Source organism: Chiloscyllium plagiosum, unplaced genomic scaffold (genome assembly GCF_037043375.1).
Source record: "Chiloscyllium plagiosum isolate Xiang-an unplaced genomic scaffold, Cpla_swu_hap1 HiC_scaffold_6, whole genome shotgun sequence".
Taxonomy (NCBI): Eukaryota; Metazoa; Chordata; class Chondrichthyes; order Orectolobiformes; family Hemiscylliidae; genus Chiloscyllium; species Chiloscyllium plagiosum.
In genome coordinates, this window is record NW_028270144.1 from 123,923,036 (window position 1) to 123,937,824 (window position 14,789).

The 14,789-nt window shown below is 43.3% G+C and overlaps 1 protein-coding gene across 3 annotated transcripts in view; it reads left to right on the plus strand.

Moving 5' to 3' along the window:
• The first annotated feature begins 414 nt into the window (after window positions 1–414).
• gucy2f (guanylate cyclase 2F, retinal) overlaps window positions 415–14,789 on the plus strand; it is a 240,884-nt gene continuing 226,509 nt past the window's right edge. For 2 of the 3 annotated variants that reach the window (XM_043692449.2, XM_087988421.1), the window contains exons 1-3: window positions 415–1,027; window positions 3,022–3,837; window positions 13,626–13,694. In XM_043692449.2, the coding sequence (XP_043548384.2) occupies window positions 3,093–3,837; window positions 13,626–13,694 (814 nt within the window). In that variant the 5' untranslated portion in view covers window positions 415–1,027; window positions 3,022–3,092. The remainder of the gene's footprint in view (window positions 1,028–3,021; window positions 3,838–13,625; window positions 13,695–14,789) is intronic. The other variant, XM_043692450.2, reaches the window with a different exon arrangement.

The window sequence follows — 14,789 nt, forward strand, 5'->3', positions numbered from 1 at the left end:
AAAATGTAGTCAGAATTAACATATTCATGCTTCTAAAAAAGCTGTGGGTACAATCAGAAACTTTCTTCATCTGAATCCAATCTGAAAGCCATCTGAATTTCAAGCTGAAAGCAGATCGACGACGATTACTGAGGAAACATGCGGGAACCAACAATAGCATTTACTACTAAGCAAACAGCAACTTTTCCTCCGAGTGTCCAGTTCAAATTCCACTCTTCCCTCACGATACCTGGCTACGTCTCCAACTCCTAACTAGCTTCACCTCTCTCTCTCTCTCTCTGTCTCCGAAATGGCACCGCAATTGGATTAGTAGCTATTTTTAAAAGTACATGATCTCTCCCGAGTGGAGATTAGATCCGTCTCAGAAGGCGCAGTGTAATTGGAGGTCACTTTCGGCAGGTAATCGCGGGAAGAATCTCCAAGCAGCAGAGAGTGAGACAGGGTGGTGAAGGATTGAAATGCTTTCAAGAACTTTAAATAAGCGACTACCCTAAACACTGATTCTTCAAGACTACCCCATAACTACCGCGTGTATTTCTGCAAGAGGGGAACGCGCTCACGGTGACCATAAGGGCCATGGTGGGGACTGTCCATGGTGCTGAAATACATGTGCCGCTGCCCGCGGTCCTGAAATCAGTGAAGCCGAGCAACAGTCGCACTGGGAATGTACTATTCATTTCGACAGCTCATGAAAAATGCTCTCTCCGAATAAGCAGCGTCGAAGGTGATGGATTAGCCTTGGAGGCAAAAAAGATGTTTCTTTTCCTCGCTTAGTGGAGGAACCAAATCGAAATACAAGCAGAGCATGTATCTTGTTCATTAAGGTGACATCTATCGAAGTCGTGTCATAAGGGAAAGAGTGATAACACATTAATGAGGCTGATGACATTTTTGTTATATTTCATTTAAAGTTGACTTTTTTTAACCCACGGTTAAAACTGGGAGAAAGTGGCAGTCCTGCACAGCTCCAACAAAAGTGTGAGACAAAGAAACTAGACTCTGCGCATCAATCCATCTCCACGGATTGGTAAGTTAATCCTTTGATAAGTGTAGCTGGAGGCAGCTTTTCTGAGTCTTTGTTACACAATTCTGTAAGTTGGATTGTTCAGGTCTCATCCATTTGTCTTTGTAATATTTATGGATCATTAGTAAAACATCTTCTGAATCATTCAATAAAGCTGAGCTGACAAAGCTTTATTAGTAACCACATTTCACCAATAATTACATCTCCTCTGAATTAAGAGTTTTATTAGAGCCATAGAGATGTACAACATGGAAACAGATTCTTCGGTCCAACTCGTCCATGCCAACCAGATATCCTAAATTAATCTAGTCCCATTTGTCAGCATTGGTCCATATCCCTCGAAACTCTTCCCACTGATATACCCATCCAGAGGCCTTTTAAATGTTGTAATTGTACCACTTCCTCTGGCAGTTCATTTCATGCACACATCACTTTATGCATGAAATATTTGCCCCTTAGATCCTTTAAAAATGTTTTTCCTCTCACCTTAAACCTATGCCCTCTACTTCTGGCATCTCCCACCCTGGAGAAAAAACTTTGACTATTCACCCTATTCATTCATGGTTTTATAAACCTTTATCAGGTCACCCCTCAGCCTCTGATGCTCCAGGGGAAATAGCCTCAGCTTATTATGCCTCTTCATATAGCTCAAACCCTCCAATCCTGGCAATATCCTTATATATCCTTCCTGAATCCTTTCAGGTTTTGTTACATTTTTCAAAACACCAGTAATCTATTGGAGCACTTGGGCAAATGGCTGACAGCCCAGGCTACAACAAAAGTATGAATTTCTTAAGAAGCTTTAAATATGGCACAACAATTTCATTACAGAAACTGAAGCTTTTTGTATCAAAAACACCAGAGTTTCTCTGCAAGATTTAAATGTGAACGTTTTTGATAAAATATTGATTTACAGATCAAAATGTCTCTATTGAATAGATACTGATCTTTAATACCGCCTTGTTGACTGATTTAGGATGAGCTGTGCTGATAGATTTGACCGAGGTTAGAAGCAGGTAATTTATATTGGACCTAAGTATGCTCCAGTCTCCATTTACACCTCTCCCACTTCACATTATCAATTAGCCAAGTAATTTCAAAGTCTCTTGTCTTTATTTTTAAGTACATACATTCCTCTTGTTGAAAATCATAAAACATCATTTTTGGGGGATATATATTACCAGCTGATTGCAATGTCTCAAGGTCACTTAACAGCTATAAATACATATAATACATACCTTTATTATCCGTAGCAATGTGCCTTATGTCTTTGCTCACTGCTCTTAACTGATTTGCATGGAACAAGGTTATTTTAATTAATATTTGTCACCCTACTCTTTTGGATGTGCTGCTGTTTACTTTCCATCCATCTATTGTTCCATATTGACTATTTGGCTAAAATTCAAACTTTAGTTGGATTAAACAGACATTGGATTTCTTCTCATTATTTGGATATCTTGAAATCCATTGGCATCGCTGCAAATTTCCGCTGAATCTCATGGTTGTTTGGAACAGAATTGGAGAATTTGGTGCCCTTATCCATTGATCAAACAGTGTGTAATATTGTCATCAGTTATCAAGTCAGCCAGTGGTTGAAAGTATGTTTAAAAGAACATCTGATAGTTCACACCTAGACATGACTGTATTTAGAAGGTCAAAGTTAAGTTTCAAAATTTGACCTAAGTTTCAAAATTTCAAAATCAGTCTCTTATATTGTAGTCCCAAAGCTCTCACCTAAAATGCCATTGAGACTGATGGGTCAATTGAAGATTTCAAAACTGATTTTGGTAGCTTATTGTGAGGTAAGTGTATTAAGAGATTTCCAGCACTTCACTCTCGACCCTTAAGCTCAGATCAGCTATGATCTAGTTGAATATTGGCACAATTTTGAGAAACTCTTGTTGCTATGTAATCACTGATCAATGATTACAGTAACATTAGGTATAATGATATTGAATGCATCTTTTTTGATTCAAATATGTTACTCATTTCTTCAGGGGCAGAGGTCACTATTCTTCGTGAATGAATCCGCCTTGTTTAGGATCCAGCTCTAAATGCTTCCAGGAAAATGCTGAGTCCCTGTTGGACAATAACAGGTTGTCTACTGGAGTTCATTAATTGTCCTCAATGCTACCACACACCAAAGCAAAGGTTCTTTATGAAGTTAAAGTTTTTTCCATCATTATGGTGGTTACTTCTGGGTTCATTAGTGTTTCCTCACTGTGCGCACACTTTAGTTTTCAAAGTTGGTGTTGTTGGACCATGGAACTGTGACCCAATTTTTTCCAAGGCTCTTCCAGGTATGGCAGCCAAGCTGGCAGTTGATCGAATTAACAAACATAGTTCCTTACACAACAGGTATAAGCTCGAACATGTGGTGCTTCAGGATGATTGCCAGACTTCAAAGGCACTCAGTAACTTTGTGGAGTTTGAAGAACATGCGTCCATATTTTTGGGTCCAGTGAACCCAGGCTATTGTGAGGCAGCTTCACTTTTGGGCAAGAACTGGGATAAGGGAATCTTTTCATGGGCCTGTGTTAACTTTCAACTTGATAATGCCAACAGCTACCCTACGTTTGTGAGGACCTTACAATCACCTGTCAGGGTTTTGTTTAGTGTGATGAAGCATTTTCTCTGGGCTCATATTGGTATCGTATCTTCAAATGAAAATATCTGGGTAGACACTGCCAACAAAGTATCCAATGCTCTCAGGTACAATGGACTTCCAATTGGAATTGTCACCTCGATGGGATTCACTGATGAAGATATGATGAAAACCTTAACAAAGATTAAAAATGTTCCTGACCTTCGAAGTAAGTTTCTGTTAAAGATAAGTTCCTTGGCCATATGTAAATGTGTGTATGTCTCTATCCATTGAAGAATCAGGTAACACATGAAAAGAGTATAAGACATACTGCTTCAAATTTGCTTAATTTCTACTTATTGATAGACGGCTCATTGGTTCAAATCAAAGAATGCAAAATATACTCGCAAGTATAACACTATTAATTATTGCAGCATTATTCATGTTTTTGATTGTGCAAAGGCATGTAGGTGCGAACGTTTACAGACGGTCACACACATACATACAGACACAGACATAAAAACAGAAGTAGTCTTGAAACAATTTTCATATAGATTGGAAAAGAGGCTCTAATATAATCACAAAGAATATCAATCTAAATATCCAAACACTTCTGAGGTAAAGAGTGTTTGACGGTAGAGACTTCAAACCAAGCAAACAAGTTCATGGTCCACAGGAGCACAGTGTTCCCTGACTTCCTGTATGCATTTGGAAGAAGACCATAAGATCATAAGACATAGGAGCAGAAATTAGGCCATTTGGCCCATTGGGTCTGCTCTGCCATTTGATCATAGTTGAGAGGTTTTTCGATCCAATTTTCCACTTTCTCCCTGTAACGTTTGATCCCCTTGGCAATCAAGAGCATATCTATCTCTGTTTTAAATATACTCAATGACCTACCCTTCACAGCCTTCTGTGGCAATGAATTCCACAGATTCCCCACTGTTTGGCTAAAGAAGGTTCTCCTTATCTCCATTCTAAAGGGTCTTCCTTTTACTCTAAGGCAGTGCCCTTGGTTCTCGTCTCTCCTGCTAATGGAAACATCTTCCCAACATCCACTCTGTCCAGGCCATTCAGTATTCAGTAAGTTTCAATCAACTCCCCCTCATTCTTTCAAATTCCATTGAATACAGTTCCAGAGTCCTCAAACGTTACTGGACTATGTACAGCAGACACCTCAAGTTCTTGAACAAAATATCATCAGCGACAACTTTACAAAATCCTGCAAAATTCACTGGCAGGATAGATGCTCCAACATCAGTGTCTTCTCTCAGCCCGACATCCCCTACATTGGTTAATATCAAACAGATGTATTGGGTGGTCTATTTTTTGTTTACATTCCTGACTGAAGTCTCCTAAATCAAAGTCTCTGCTTTGAGCTTTACAAAGATATTGCAAGGATTGGAAGGTTTGAACTATAGGGAGAGGCTGAATAGACTGGGGCTGTTTTCCCTGGAGTGTCAGAGGTTAAGCAGTGACATTATAGAGGTTTGTAAAATCATGAAGGGCATGGATAGGTGAGTAGCCAAGCTTTTTTTTCCTGGGGTAGGGGAGTCCAAAACTAGATGGCATAGGTTTAGGGTGAGAGGGGAAAGGGACTTAAGAGGCAACTTTTTCATGCAGAGGGTGGTGCATGTATGGAATGAACTGCCAGAGGAAGTGGTGGAAGCTGGTACAATTGCAACATTTAAAAGGCATCTGGATGGGTATATGAATAGGAAGAGTTTAAGGGATATGGACGAAATGCCAGCAAATGAGACTAGATTAATTTCGGATATCTTATAATTGTGGATGAGTTGGAGTGCAGAGTCTACGCTATAAATCTTTATGACTCAATTGGAGGATTTGAGCTATAGGGAGAGGCTGAACAGGCTGGGGCTGTTTTCCCTGGAGTGTCGGAGGCTGAGGGGTGACCTTATAGAGGTTTACAAAATTATGAGGGTCATGGATAGGATAAATAGACAAAGTCTTTTCCTTGGGGTCGGGGAGTCCAGAACTAGAGGGCATAGGTTTAGGGTGAGAGGGGAAAGATATAAAAGAGACCTACGGGGCAACTTTTTCATGCAGAGGGTGGTACATGTATGGAATGAACTGCCAGAGGGAGTGTAGAGGCTGGTACAATAGCAACATTTAAGAGGCATTTTGATGGGTATATGAATAGGAAGGGTTTGGAGGGATATGGGCCGGGTGATGGCAGGTGGGACTAGACTGGGTTGGGATATCTGGTCAGCATGGACAGGTTGGACCGAATAGTCCATTTCCATGCTGTACATCTCTATGACTCTATGACTGTATAACTCTATATCTCTATGGCAAGCACTTACTGCGGGTGCAGAGGAAACACTTGATGATGTCCTCAAAACCTCCCTGATAAAATACAACATTCCTACTGAATTGTGGAATTTCCTATCCACAACTACTCACGAAGAAGTATCTGTGAAGTTGCCAGCCATTCCAAGCAGCTCCAAAAGGCCCAGGCCCAGGTGGAGGCTGAGTGCAGGCGGAGGCCGAGTGCAGGTGGAGGCCAAGTGCAGATGGAGTTCGAGTGCAGTTGGAGGCCGGGTGCAGGTGTGGATAGGAAATTCCACAATTCAGTGGGAATGTTGTATTTTATCAGGGAGGTTTTGAGGACATCATCAAGTGTTTCCTCTGCACCCCAAGTAAGTGCTTGCCATAGAGATATAGAGTCATACAGTCATAGAGTCATAGAGATGTACAGCATGGAAATGGACCATTCGGTCCAACCTGTGGAGGCCGAGTGCTGGTGGAGGCCCAGGTGCAGGTGGAGGCCGAGTGCAGGTGGAGGCCGAGTGCAGGTGGAGGCCCAGGTGCAGGTGGAGGCCGAGTGCAGGTGGAGGCCGGGTGCAGGTGGAGGCCCGGGTGCAGGTGGAGGCCCGGGTGCAGGTGGATACCCAGGCCCATGTGGAGGCCCAGGCCCAAGAGGAGGCCGAGTGCAGGTGGAGGCCGAATGCAGGTGGAGGACCAGGCCCAGGTGAAGGCCCAGGTGCAGATGGAGGCCGAGTGCAGATGGAGGCTGAGTGCAGGTGGAGGCCAAGTGCAGGTGGAGGCCGAGTGCAGGTGGAGGCCCAGATGCAGGTGGAGGCTCAGGTGCAGGTGGAGGCCGAGTGCAGGTGAAGGCCCAGGTGCAGGTGGAGGCTCAGGTGCAGGTGGAGGCCGAGTGCAGGTGGAGGCCCAGGCCCAGGTGAAGGCCCAGGTGCAGATGGAGGCCGAGTGCAGATGGAGGCTGAGTGCAGGTGGAGGCCAAGTGCAGGTGGAGGCCGAGTGCAGGTGGAGGCCCAGATGCAGGTGGAGGCTCAGGTGCAGGTGGAGGCCGAGTGCAGGTGAAGGCCCAGGTGCAGGTGGAGGCTCAGGTGCAGGTGGAGGCCGAGTGCAGGTGGAGACGCAGGTAAAGGTGGAGGCCGAGTGCAGGTGGAGGCCAGGTGCAGGTGGAGGCTGAGTGCTGGTGGAGGCCCAGACCCAGGTGGAGGCCGAGTGCAGGTGGAGGTCCAGGTGCAGGTGGAAGCCGAGTGCTGGTGGAGGTCCAGGCCCTGGTGGAAGCCGAGTGCAGGTGGAGGCCCAGGTGCAGGTGGAGGCTGAGTGCAGGTGGAGGCCCAGGCGCAAGTGGAGGCCGAGTGTAGGTGGAGGCCCAGACCCAGGTGGAGGCCCAGACCCAGGTGGAGGCTGAGTGGAGGTGGAGGGCCAGACCTAGGTGGAGGCCGAGTGCAGGTGGAGGCCAGGTGCAGGTGGAGGCCGAGTGCAGGTGGAGGCCCAGACCCAGGTGGAGGCTGAGTGCAGGTGGAGGCCCAGACACAGGTGGAGGCCGAGTGCAGGTGGAGGCCCAGGCGCAGGTGGAGGCTGAGTGCAGGTGGAGGCCAGGTGCAGGTGGAGGCCGAGTGCATGTGGAGGCCCAGACCCAGGTGGAGGCCGAGTGCAGGTGGAGGTCGAGTGCAGGTGGAGGCCCAGGTGCAGGTGGAGGCCGAGTGCAGGTGGAGGCCGAGTGCAGGTGGAGGCCGAGTGCAGGCTGAGACACGGGATCAGTGTGTGACTGAGACACGGGATCAGTGTGTGACTGAGACACGGGATCAGAGTGTGACTGAGACACGGGGTCAGAGTGTGACTGAGACACGGGGTCAGAGCCAGGTGGAGGCCGAGTGCAGGTCGAGGTCCAGGTGCAGGTGGAGGCCCAGGTGCAGATGGAGGCCCAGGTGTAGGTGGAAGCCGAATGCAGGTGGAGGCCCAGACCCAGGTGGAGGCCGAGTGCAGAAGCCGAAGGAGCCTGTGAAAACGCAAACGGCACTCACAACCATGTCAGCAAACATGACCTTTTCCTCCATTGTAGCAGGGTATACAGATTCAGAATTAGAGTGTCTAATTACCTCAGGACCTACAACTCCAGAGTTGAAGCAGTTTGCCCCTAGTTCAGAGAGTCTGTCAAGATGAAGAAGAAACAGTAAAAATGTTAATTCAGTCTTTTTATTTTATATATGTTAACTTTGTCCCTTATTCAACCTCATCATATTAGTGTATTCAAGACTTGTTATGATCCTCACTAAACTTAATATTGGACATGCTAGGTCCCAGTCTAAAACCTCTCCTGATGGAATGTTGATTTTGCCTTCCTTTTTGTTAATCCAGAAGGTCAGTTACTGAACCTGTTTAGAAGAGGCTATACTGTACTTTTAACAAAAGAATATAAAAGTTTATTATCCAAAAGAAAAGAAAAAACTACATTGCACTAGATGAGAGAAAAAAAGAAAGATCTCATTGCAAACATCAGAAAAAATGATTTATTCTTTCATCCCAATAATATCCTCATAGACACTCAAGCCTCGTTGAAGAGTCACCCTCATCTCCACAATAATGTTTTTCGCTCAACTGGGAAAGTTGTAATCATTTTTGCTTTGGCAAATTGCTTCATATTCACTTGGTACAATTTTCTTAAGTTAATGTCCCTTGTCAAGATCCTTAAAGCAACTGCTAACTCAGGTCATCATCGTTTGACATACATTCCAGGATGCCTTCCTCTCTGAAATCTCCATAACCTTCAGATTCTAGACCTTTCTTCTCACTGACTTCTCAGCAACTCAAAACCCCTCCCTCATCCTGATGCTTGGAGAGTGCTCAAGGGCAGCACATCTGCTGTTTTGAGCTACCTCTGAACCTACTCTGGCCTCTCCCATCTCTCACTGTCTATGGTAGTCTTAAAATCTAAGTCAGCAAACACATTAGCAATTAGCTCCCTCGATTTATTGCTGGGTCATTTAGCTGAATCACATGGCTTCTCATCATTACTGCTTTGAACTGACTGTTTAAAAAGTCCAGGCGAAAGTGAGGACTGCAGATGCTGGAGATTAGAATCGAAAGTGTGGTGTTGGAAAAGCACAGCAGGTCAGGCAGCATCCGAGGAGCAGGAAAATCGATGTTTCAGGCAAAAGCCTTTCATCAGGAAGGAAAGTCTTTCTGACCTTTATAAATGCCAAATCAGATCTTCGCAGATTTGAAAACTAAACCCATTTCTTTCCTCCGTTTTAGAAGTGAAGTTTATAATGGTAATAATATGAGATTTTATTCCAGATTGCTTGGGCTAAGGTCATGTCAATGTCCTGCTTACAGTTGATTCATGACGAGGGATCTTGAGGTATTTATTCATTCATTGCGGAAGTGTCTATATTGAAATAGTGCAACTGCTATACTGTGTTATAATTACACACGGGGCCCCTGGGGGAATAGTTATATTCTGAAAGCAAAGGCTGATTAAAAGAATGAGCTAATAGCTTGTAGGAAAAATGCAATCATATACCCTGGATGACAAAAGTTATTTCAGTCAAAAAGATAAAGGAAACATATTAAAGGTGAAATATGGAATCAGGCCCTTGAGGAACATAAAGGAATCTGGAAAGAATTTAAACAAGGAATTAAGAGGGCAAAGAGGGGCCATGAAATGTCCCTGGTGAGTAGAATTAAGGACAATGCCAAGATTCTTTACAAAAACATCAGGAACAAGAGGGTAGCTAGGGAGAGGGTAGGTCCACTCAAAGATAAAGGAGGGAAATTATGCATGGAACTAGCAAATGTGAGTGAGGTCCTTAAGCATACTTTGCATTGGTATTCGCCAAGGAGAGTACACAAATGATGGCATGATTAGGAAGAGTATGTTGATATTTTAGGGCATGTCAATATTAACAAAGGGACCTGTTGGTTGTTTTGAAAAATGTTCAGGTAGATAAATCCCCAGAAATCTATCCCAGGATGCCGAAGGAGTCAAGGGAGGAAATTACTGGAGCCTTGACAGAGATCTTTGGTACAATTACAACATTGATAAGGTATCTGGATGGGTATATGAATAGGAAGAGTTTACAGGGATATGGGTCAAATGCTGGCAAATGGGACTGGATTCACTTAGGATATCTCATTGGCAAAGGGCCCGTTTCTGTGCCCTATTTCTCTATGACTCTATCATTGTATTCTCTTTAGCCATAGGCAAAGTTACAGAAGACTGGACAATAGTCAATGCTATTCCTTTGTTTAAAAACAGCGATAGCAACAATCCAGGGAATTACAGGCTGGTGAGCCTTACATCAGTGGTAGGGAAATTTTTGGAGAAGATTCTTAGGGCCAGGATTTACTTGCATTTGGAAAAGAATGGACTTATTAGGGATAGTCAGCATGGCTTTGTGTCGGGGAAGTCTTACAAATTTGATTGAGGTTTTTGAGGAAGTTGATGAAGATGATTGATAAGGATAGGTTAGTGGATGTTGTCTACATGGACTTTAATTAAACATTTGACAAGGTCCGTTATGGTGGGCTGTTTGAGAAAATGAAGACACATGGGATCCATGGTGAGCTGATAAGGTGAGTATAAAATTGACTTGGTGATGGAAGATAAAGGGCTGTTGTGGAGGATGTTTTTTGACTGGCCAATAATGTTCTGCAATAATCAGTGCTGGGATATCTGTTGTTTGTGATATGCATGTACATAAATGAGTTGGATAAAAATGTAGGTAGTCTGAATTGTAGAATAAAATAGAATAGAATATCCTTTATTGCCAATTCATTGATATGAGAATTGGTGGAGTTATGTATTATGTGGAAGGTCAAAGAAAACAATAAAATATAGATCCATGGAAAGTTGGGAGGAGAAATGACAGATGGAGTTTAATCTGGATAGGAGTGAGGTGATCCATTTTAGGAGGTCAAATGCAAGAGGAAAGTATACAGCATATGGAGGTACATTTAGGAGCATTGACATAGAGAGGGATCTTAGGGTCCAAGTCCATAGCATCCTGAAAGTGGCAACTCAAGTGGATAAAGTGTTAAACAAAGTGTACGGCATGCTTGCCTTTATTGGTTCAGCATTGAGTATAAAAGTTGGCTAGTCGTGTTGCAGCTGTATAACACGTTGAGAAGGTGAGATTTTTGTGGGGACCTCAGCTAGTGTGTGCTTTTCCAGCACCACTCTAATCCTGACTCTAATCTCCAGCATCTGCAGTACCCATTTCCGCCCATGCTTTTGAAGTCATTGTGCACTGCAAATCAGCCAACTGAGCTAGGTGAAGCCCAGTTGGGAAACACAGTGGTGATGAAAGATGAGTAATACACAATTGTTAATTTTGGAACTTGGATTTTTAAAATGCAATGGATTTTAGTTCGTTCTAAAAGATAGTTGCTAAAGGTGAAATACATCAGCATATGACTTCAGCCAACTGCTTAGCAGACCCATATGTTGTTAATGGATAAAATGCTTATAATCTGGGTTAATGACAAGCACAGTAAACACATTAAGACAGTAAGTTTCATTTTGACTTCAGAATAGCAAGATAGTTAAGAAGAATTTGGAGCACAGTCTAGAAGATAGAAGAGCTCCTCCGAGTAGAGAACCACTTTATCCCAGTTTGGGGGAACCAGTCACCGCAGCGGAAGTTGCTTCTAGCCAGTGGAGTTTCTAAGCCAGGAGAGTCAGAAAAGATGTGACAAAAAAAAGCTTCAGCAATTCCAGTGACTCCAGGGAAAGACATCAGGAAGCACCAGTTAAGTACAAATTAAAAAGGAGCGAGATGGTAATATTTCTCTGAGGTTGAGTCTCTGTAATAGATGGTGTTCGGCATCAGATTGAAGCTTTGTTTTAATTTTGTATTCAGCTCTTTCCAACGACCTTCTACACATATGTAGCTATGTTCATTTATTTCTTCATTTGGGTAAGAAACTTAGGTTCTGTTGTTAAGGGACGTTTGCAGCTTCATGTGAATATCTTTCAATAATTATGTACCGTGTTAACTATCTGCAAAATATTAAGTATTTAATCTATGAACCAGACTGATTCCTGGGATGGCAGGGTTGACATATGAAGAGAGGTTGAGTCAGTTAGGATTATATTCACTGGAAGAAAATGAATTTTTCAGGAAAGGCTTATGCCCGAAATGACAATTCTCTTGCTCCTCGGATGCAGCTTTTCCATTGCCACACTCTCTTATATTCATTGGAGTTCAGAAGAAACCTATTAAATTCTAAAAGAACTAAAGAGGCTAAATGCAGAAAGGATGTGCTTGATGGTGGTGGAGTCTACAACTAGGGGTCACGGCTAAAGGATACAGGGAAAACATTTTGGGACAGAGATGATGAGAAACTTCTTCCTCCAGAGAGTGAATTTGCTCCCAAAGAAAGCAATTGAAGCCAAAACATTTTATGAATTCAAGAAAGAGTTGGGTATAAAACTTGAGGATTAAGGGATCAAATGAAATGGGGAAAAGTGGGAACAGGCTATTGAGTTGGGCGATCAGACACGATTGTAATGAATGACGGAGATGCCTCAAAGGGCCGAATGGCCTACTCTTGCTCCTTTTTTCTTTGTTTCTATGAAGCCAGGTTTCATTCTGCAATCTAAATTAGATTAGATTAGACTAGATTACTTACAGTGTGGAAATAGGCCCTTCGGCCCAACATGTCTACACCGACCCTCTGAAGAGGGACCCACCCAGACCCATTCCCCTACATTTACCTCTTCACCTAACACTACGGGCAATTTAGCATGGGCAATTCACCTAATCTGCACATCTTTGGACTGTGGGAGGAAACTGGAGTACCTGGAGGAAACCCATGCAGACACGGGGAGAATGTGCAAACTCCATACAGACAGTTGCCCGAGGTGGGACTTGAACCCAGGTCCCTGGCGCTGTGAGGCAACAATGCTAACCACTGAGCCACCGTGCTGCCCCTTAATACATTAACAAACATAATTTAAGAATGCAACCGTTTTCTGACCAGGAATTGAATCCGGGCCGCGGCGGTAAAAGTGCCAAATCCTAACCACTAAACCACCAGGGAATCTTAAGATCAACCCAAGTTATTTACTTCATAGTGTTATAGTCCCAGACAATTACCTTTATGTGATATTATTGTTCGGAACCAGTAATATTTTTGCTTATAGTTGACAAAGTTTGAAAACCCAGCTACATACTAAAAGAATAAAGCCACAATATTCCTCAATTTTGAACTAAAATGAAAATAAACTTTACTGCAATAAATTAGAAAAATAGAACAATCGACAAGATATGAGTACCCTAACATCCAGAATTAACTTGAGGTACACATGGGTCCGTAGGCAAACTGTAATTAGATGTGGTCAAGATTTCTCAGAAATCCACCACACGTTAAATGACACTGTGAATCAGCAAATCGTATTAAAGCTGGCCTTCCTCACAAGGAATTTAAATTCTTCACTTTCTGAGATCTAACCTCAGTTGCCCAAGGCAGGAATTGAACCCGGGTCTCTGGCGTTGTGAGGTAGCAGTGCTAACCACTGTGCCACCCTAAATGATCCAGTGTTACCATTAGTTGGGACCATAACAACAGTTCGAAGAAACAGTTTTTGAATTTCAATATACAATTATGACATGAACCCTTGCCACTGAGTTATTTTTCCTCATGAATGACACATAATTTTGTTTGATGATGGATATCACGGTCTCTTTAAATGCTAATTAGTAAAATTTCATTTGTTCTCTTTCTGACTCTCAACAGCTTTCTTGCTCCTGAAGAAGAATCTGGCTCTTGATGGATCTAGTTCAATGAACGCCCCACTACTCTTTAGTAATGCTACCAAATACCTCTGTGTTGGCCAAGGCTTTTTTATTGAGGCGAGGGAGTGGGAAGGGTTAATCATTTGAGGCCTTCATCTGAGGGTCATCTGGGCTTCTCCAACCACGGTCATTGGAGACGAGTCAAGTTGTGATTCTGAGTGGAATTTTCTACTTTCCCAGTCTTGCTGTTGTTTTAGATTAGATTAGATTCCCTACAGTGTGGAAACAGACTCTTCGGCCCAACCAGTCCACACTGACCCTCTGAAGAGTAACCCACCCAGCCCCATTTCCCTTCTGACTAATGCACCTAACACTATGGGCAATTTAGCATGGCCAATTCACCTGACTTGTACATCTTTGTGACTCTGGGAGGAAACCGGAGCACCCAGAGAAAACCCACGCAGACATGGGGAGAATGTGCAAACTCCACACAGACAGTTGCCCGTGGCTGGAATCGAACCTGGGACCCTGGTGCTGTGAGGCAGCAGTGCTAACCACTGTGCCACCGTGCCACTCCATTAGAATAATTGGCATAGACTGAGAAATGAAACTCTTTTGCTTTGTAATGTTCATTATCACATTACCTGTTGAGGCACTGGGGACTGTTAAACTTTTCTTAATTGGCATTTTTCGGAAAAGAATTAGGCCAATCAAGCCTCGTTAGATCATGACTGATCATCTACCTCAACAACATTTCCCCATACCATCTCCAAATCACAGAATCTACATCACAGAGGAGACCATTCAGTCTGTTGTGCCTGTACTGACTCTTCAAATGATGATGGTTACATAGTCCTGCATGGTTACCTGGTGCCAATCTCCTGCTATTTCCCATATCCCTGCACACTATCTGCATCCAGATAATTAACCAATGCCTTAAGTGCCTCAATTAAACCTACCTCCAATACATTTCCAGGCCATACCCCAATTACTTGCTGTGTGAACAAAGTTTTTTCTCACAACATTCTTGCTTCTTTTGTGGAACAGTTGAAATCTATGCCCCCTTGATTTTGTTCCATTTACGAGTGAAAACAGCATCTCCCTATCCATTCTACCCAGCCCACTCATCCTCTGATGTCATTAGTCAACGGAAATCTAATAAATT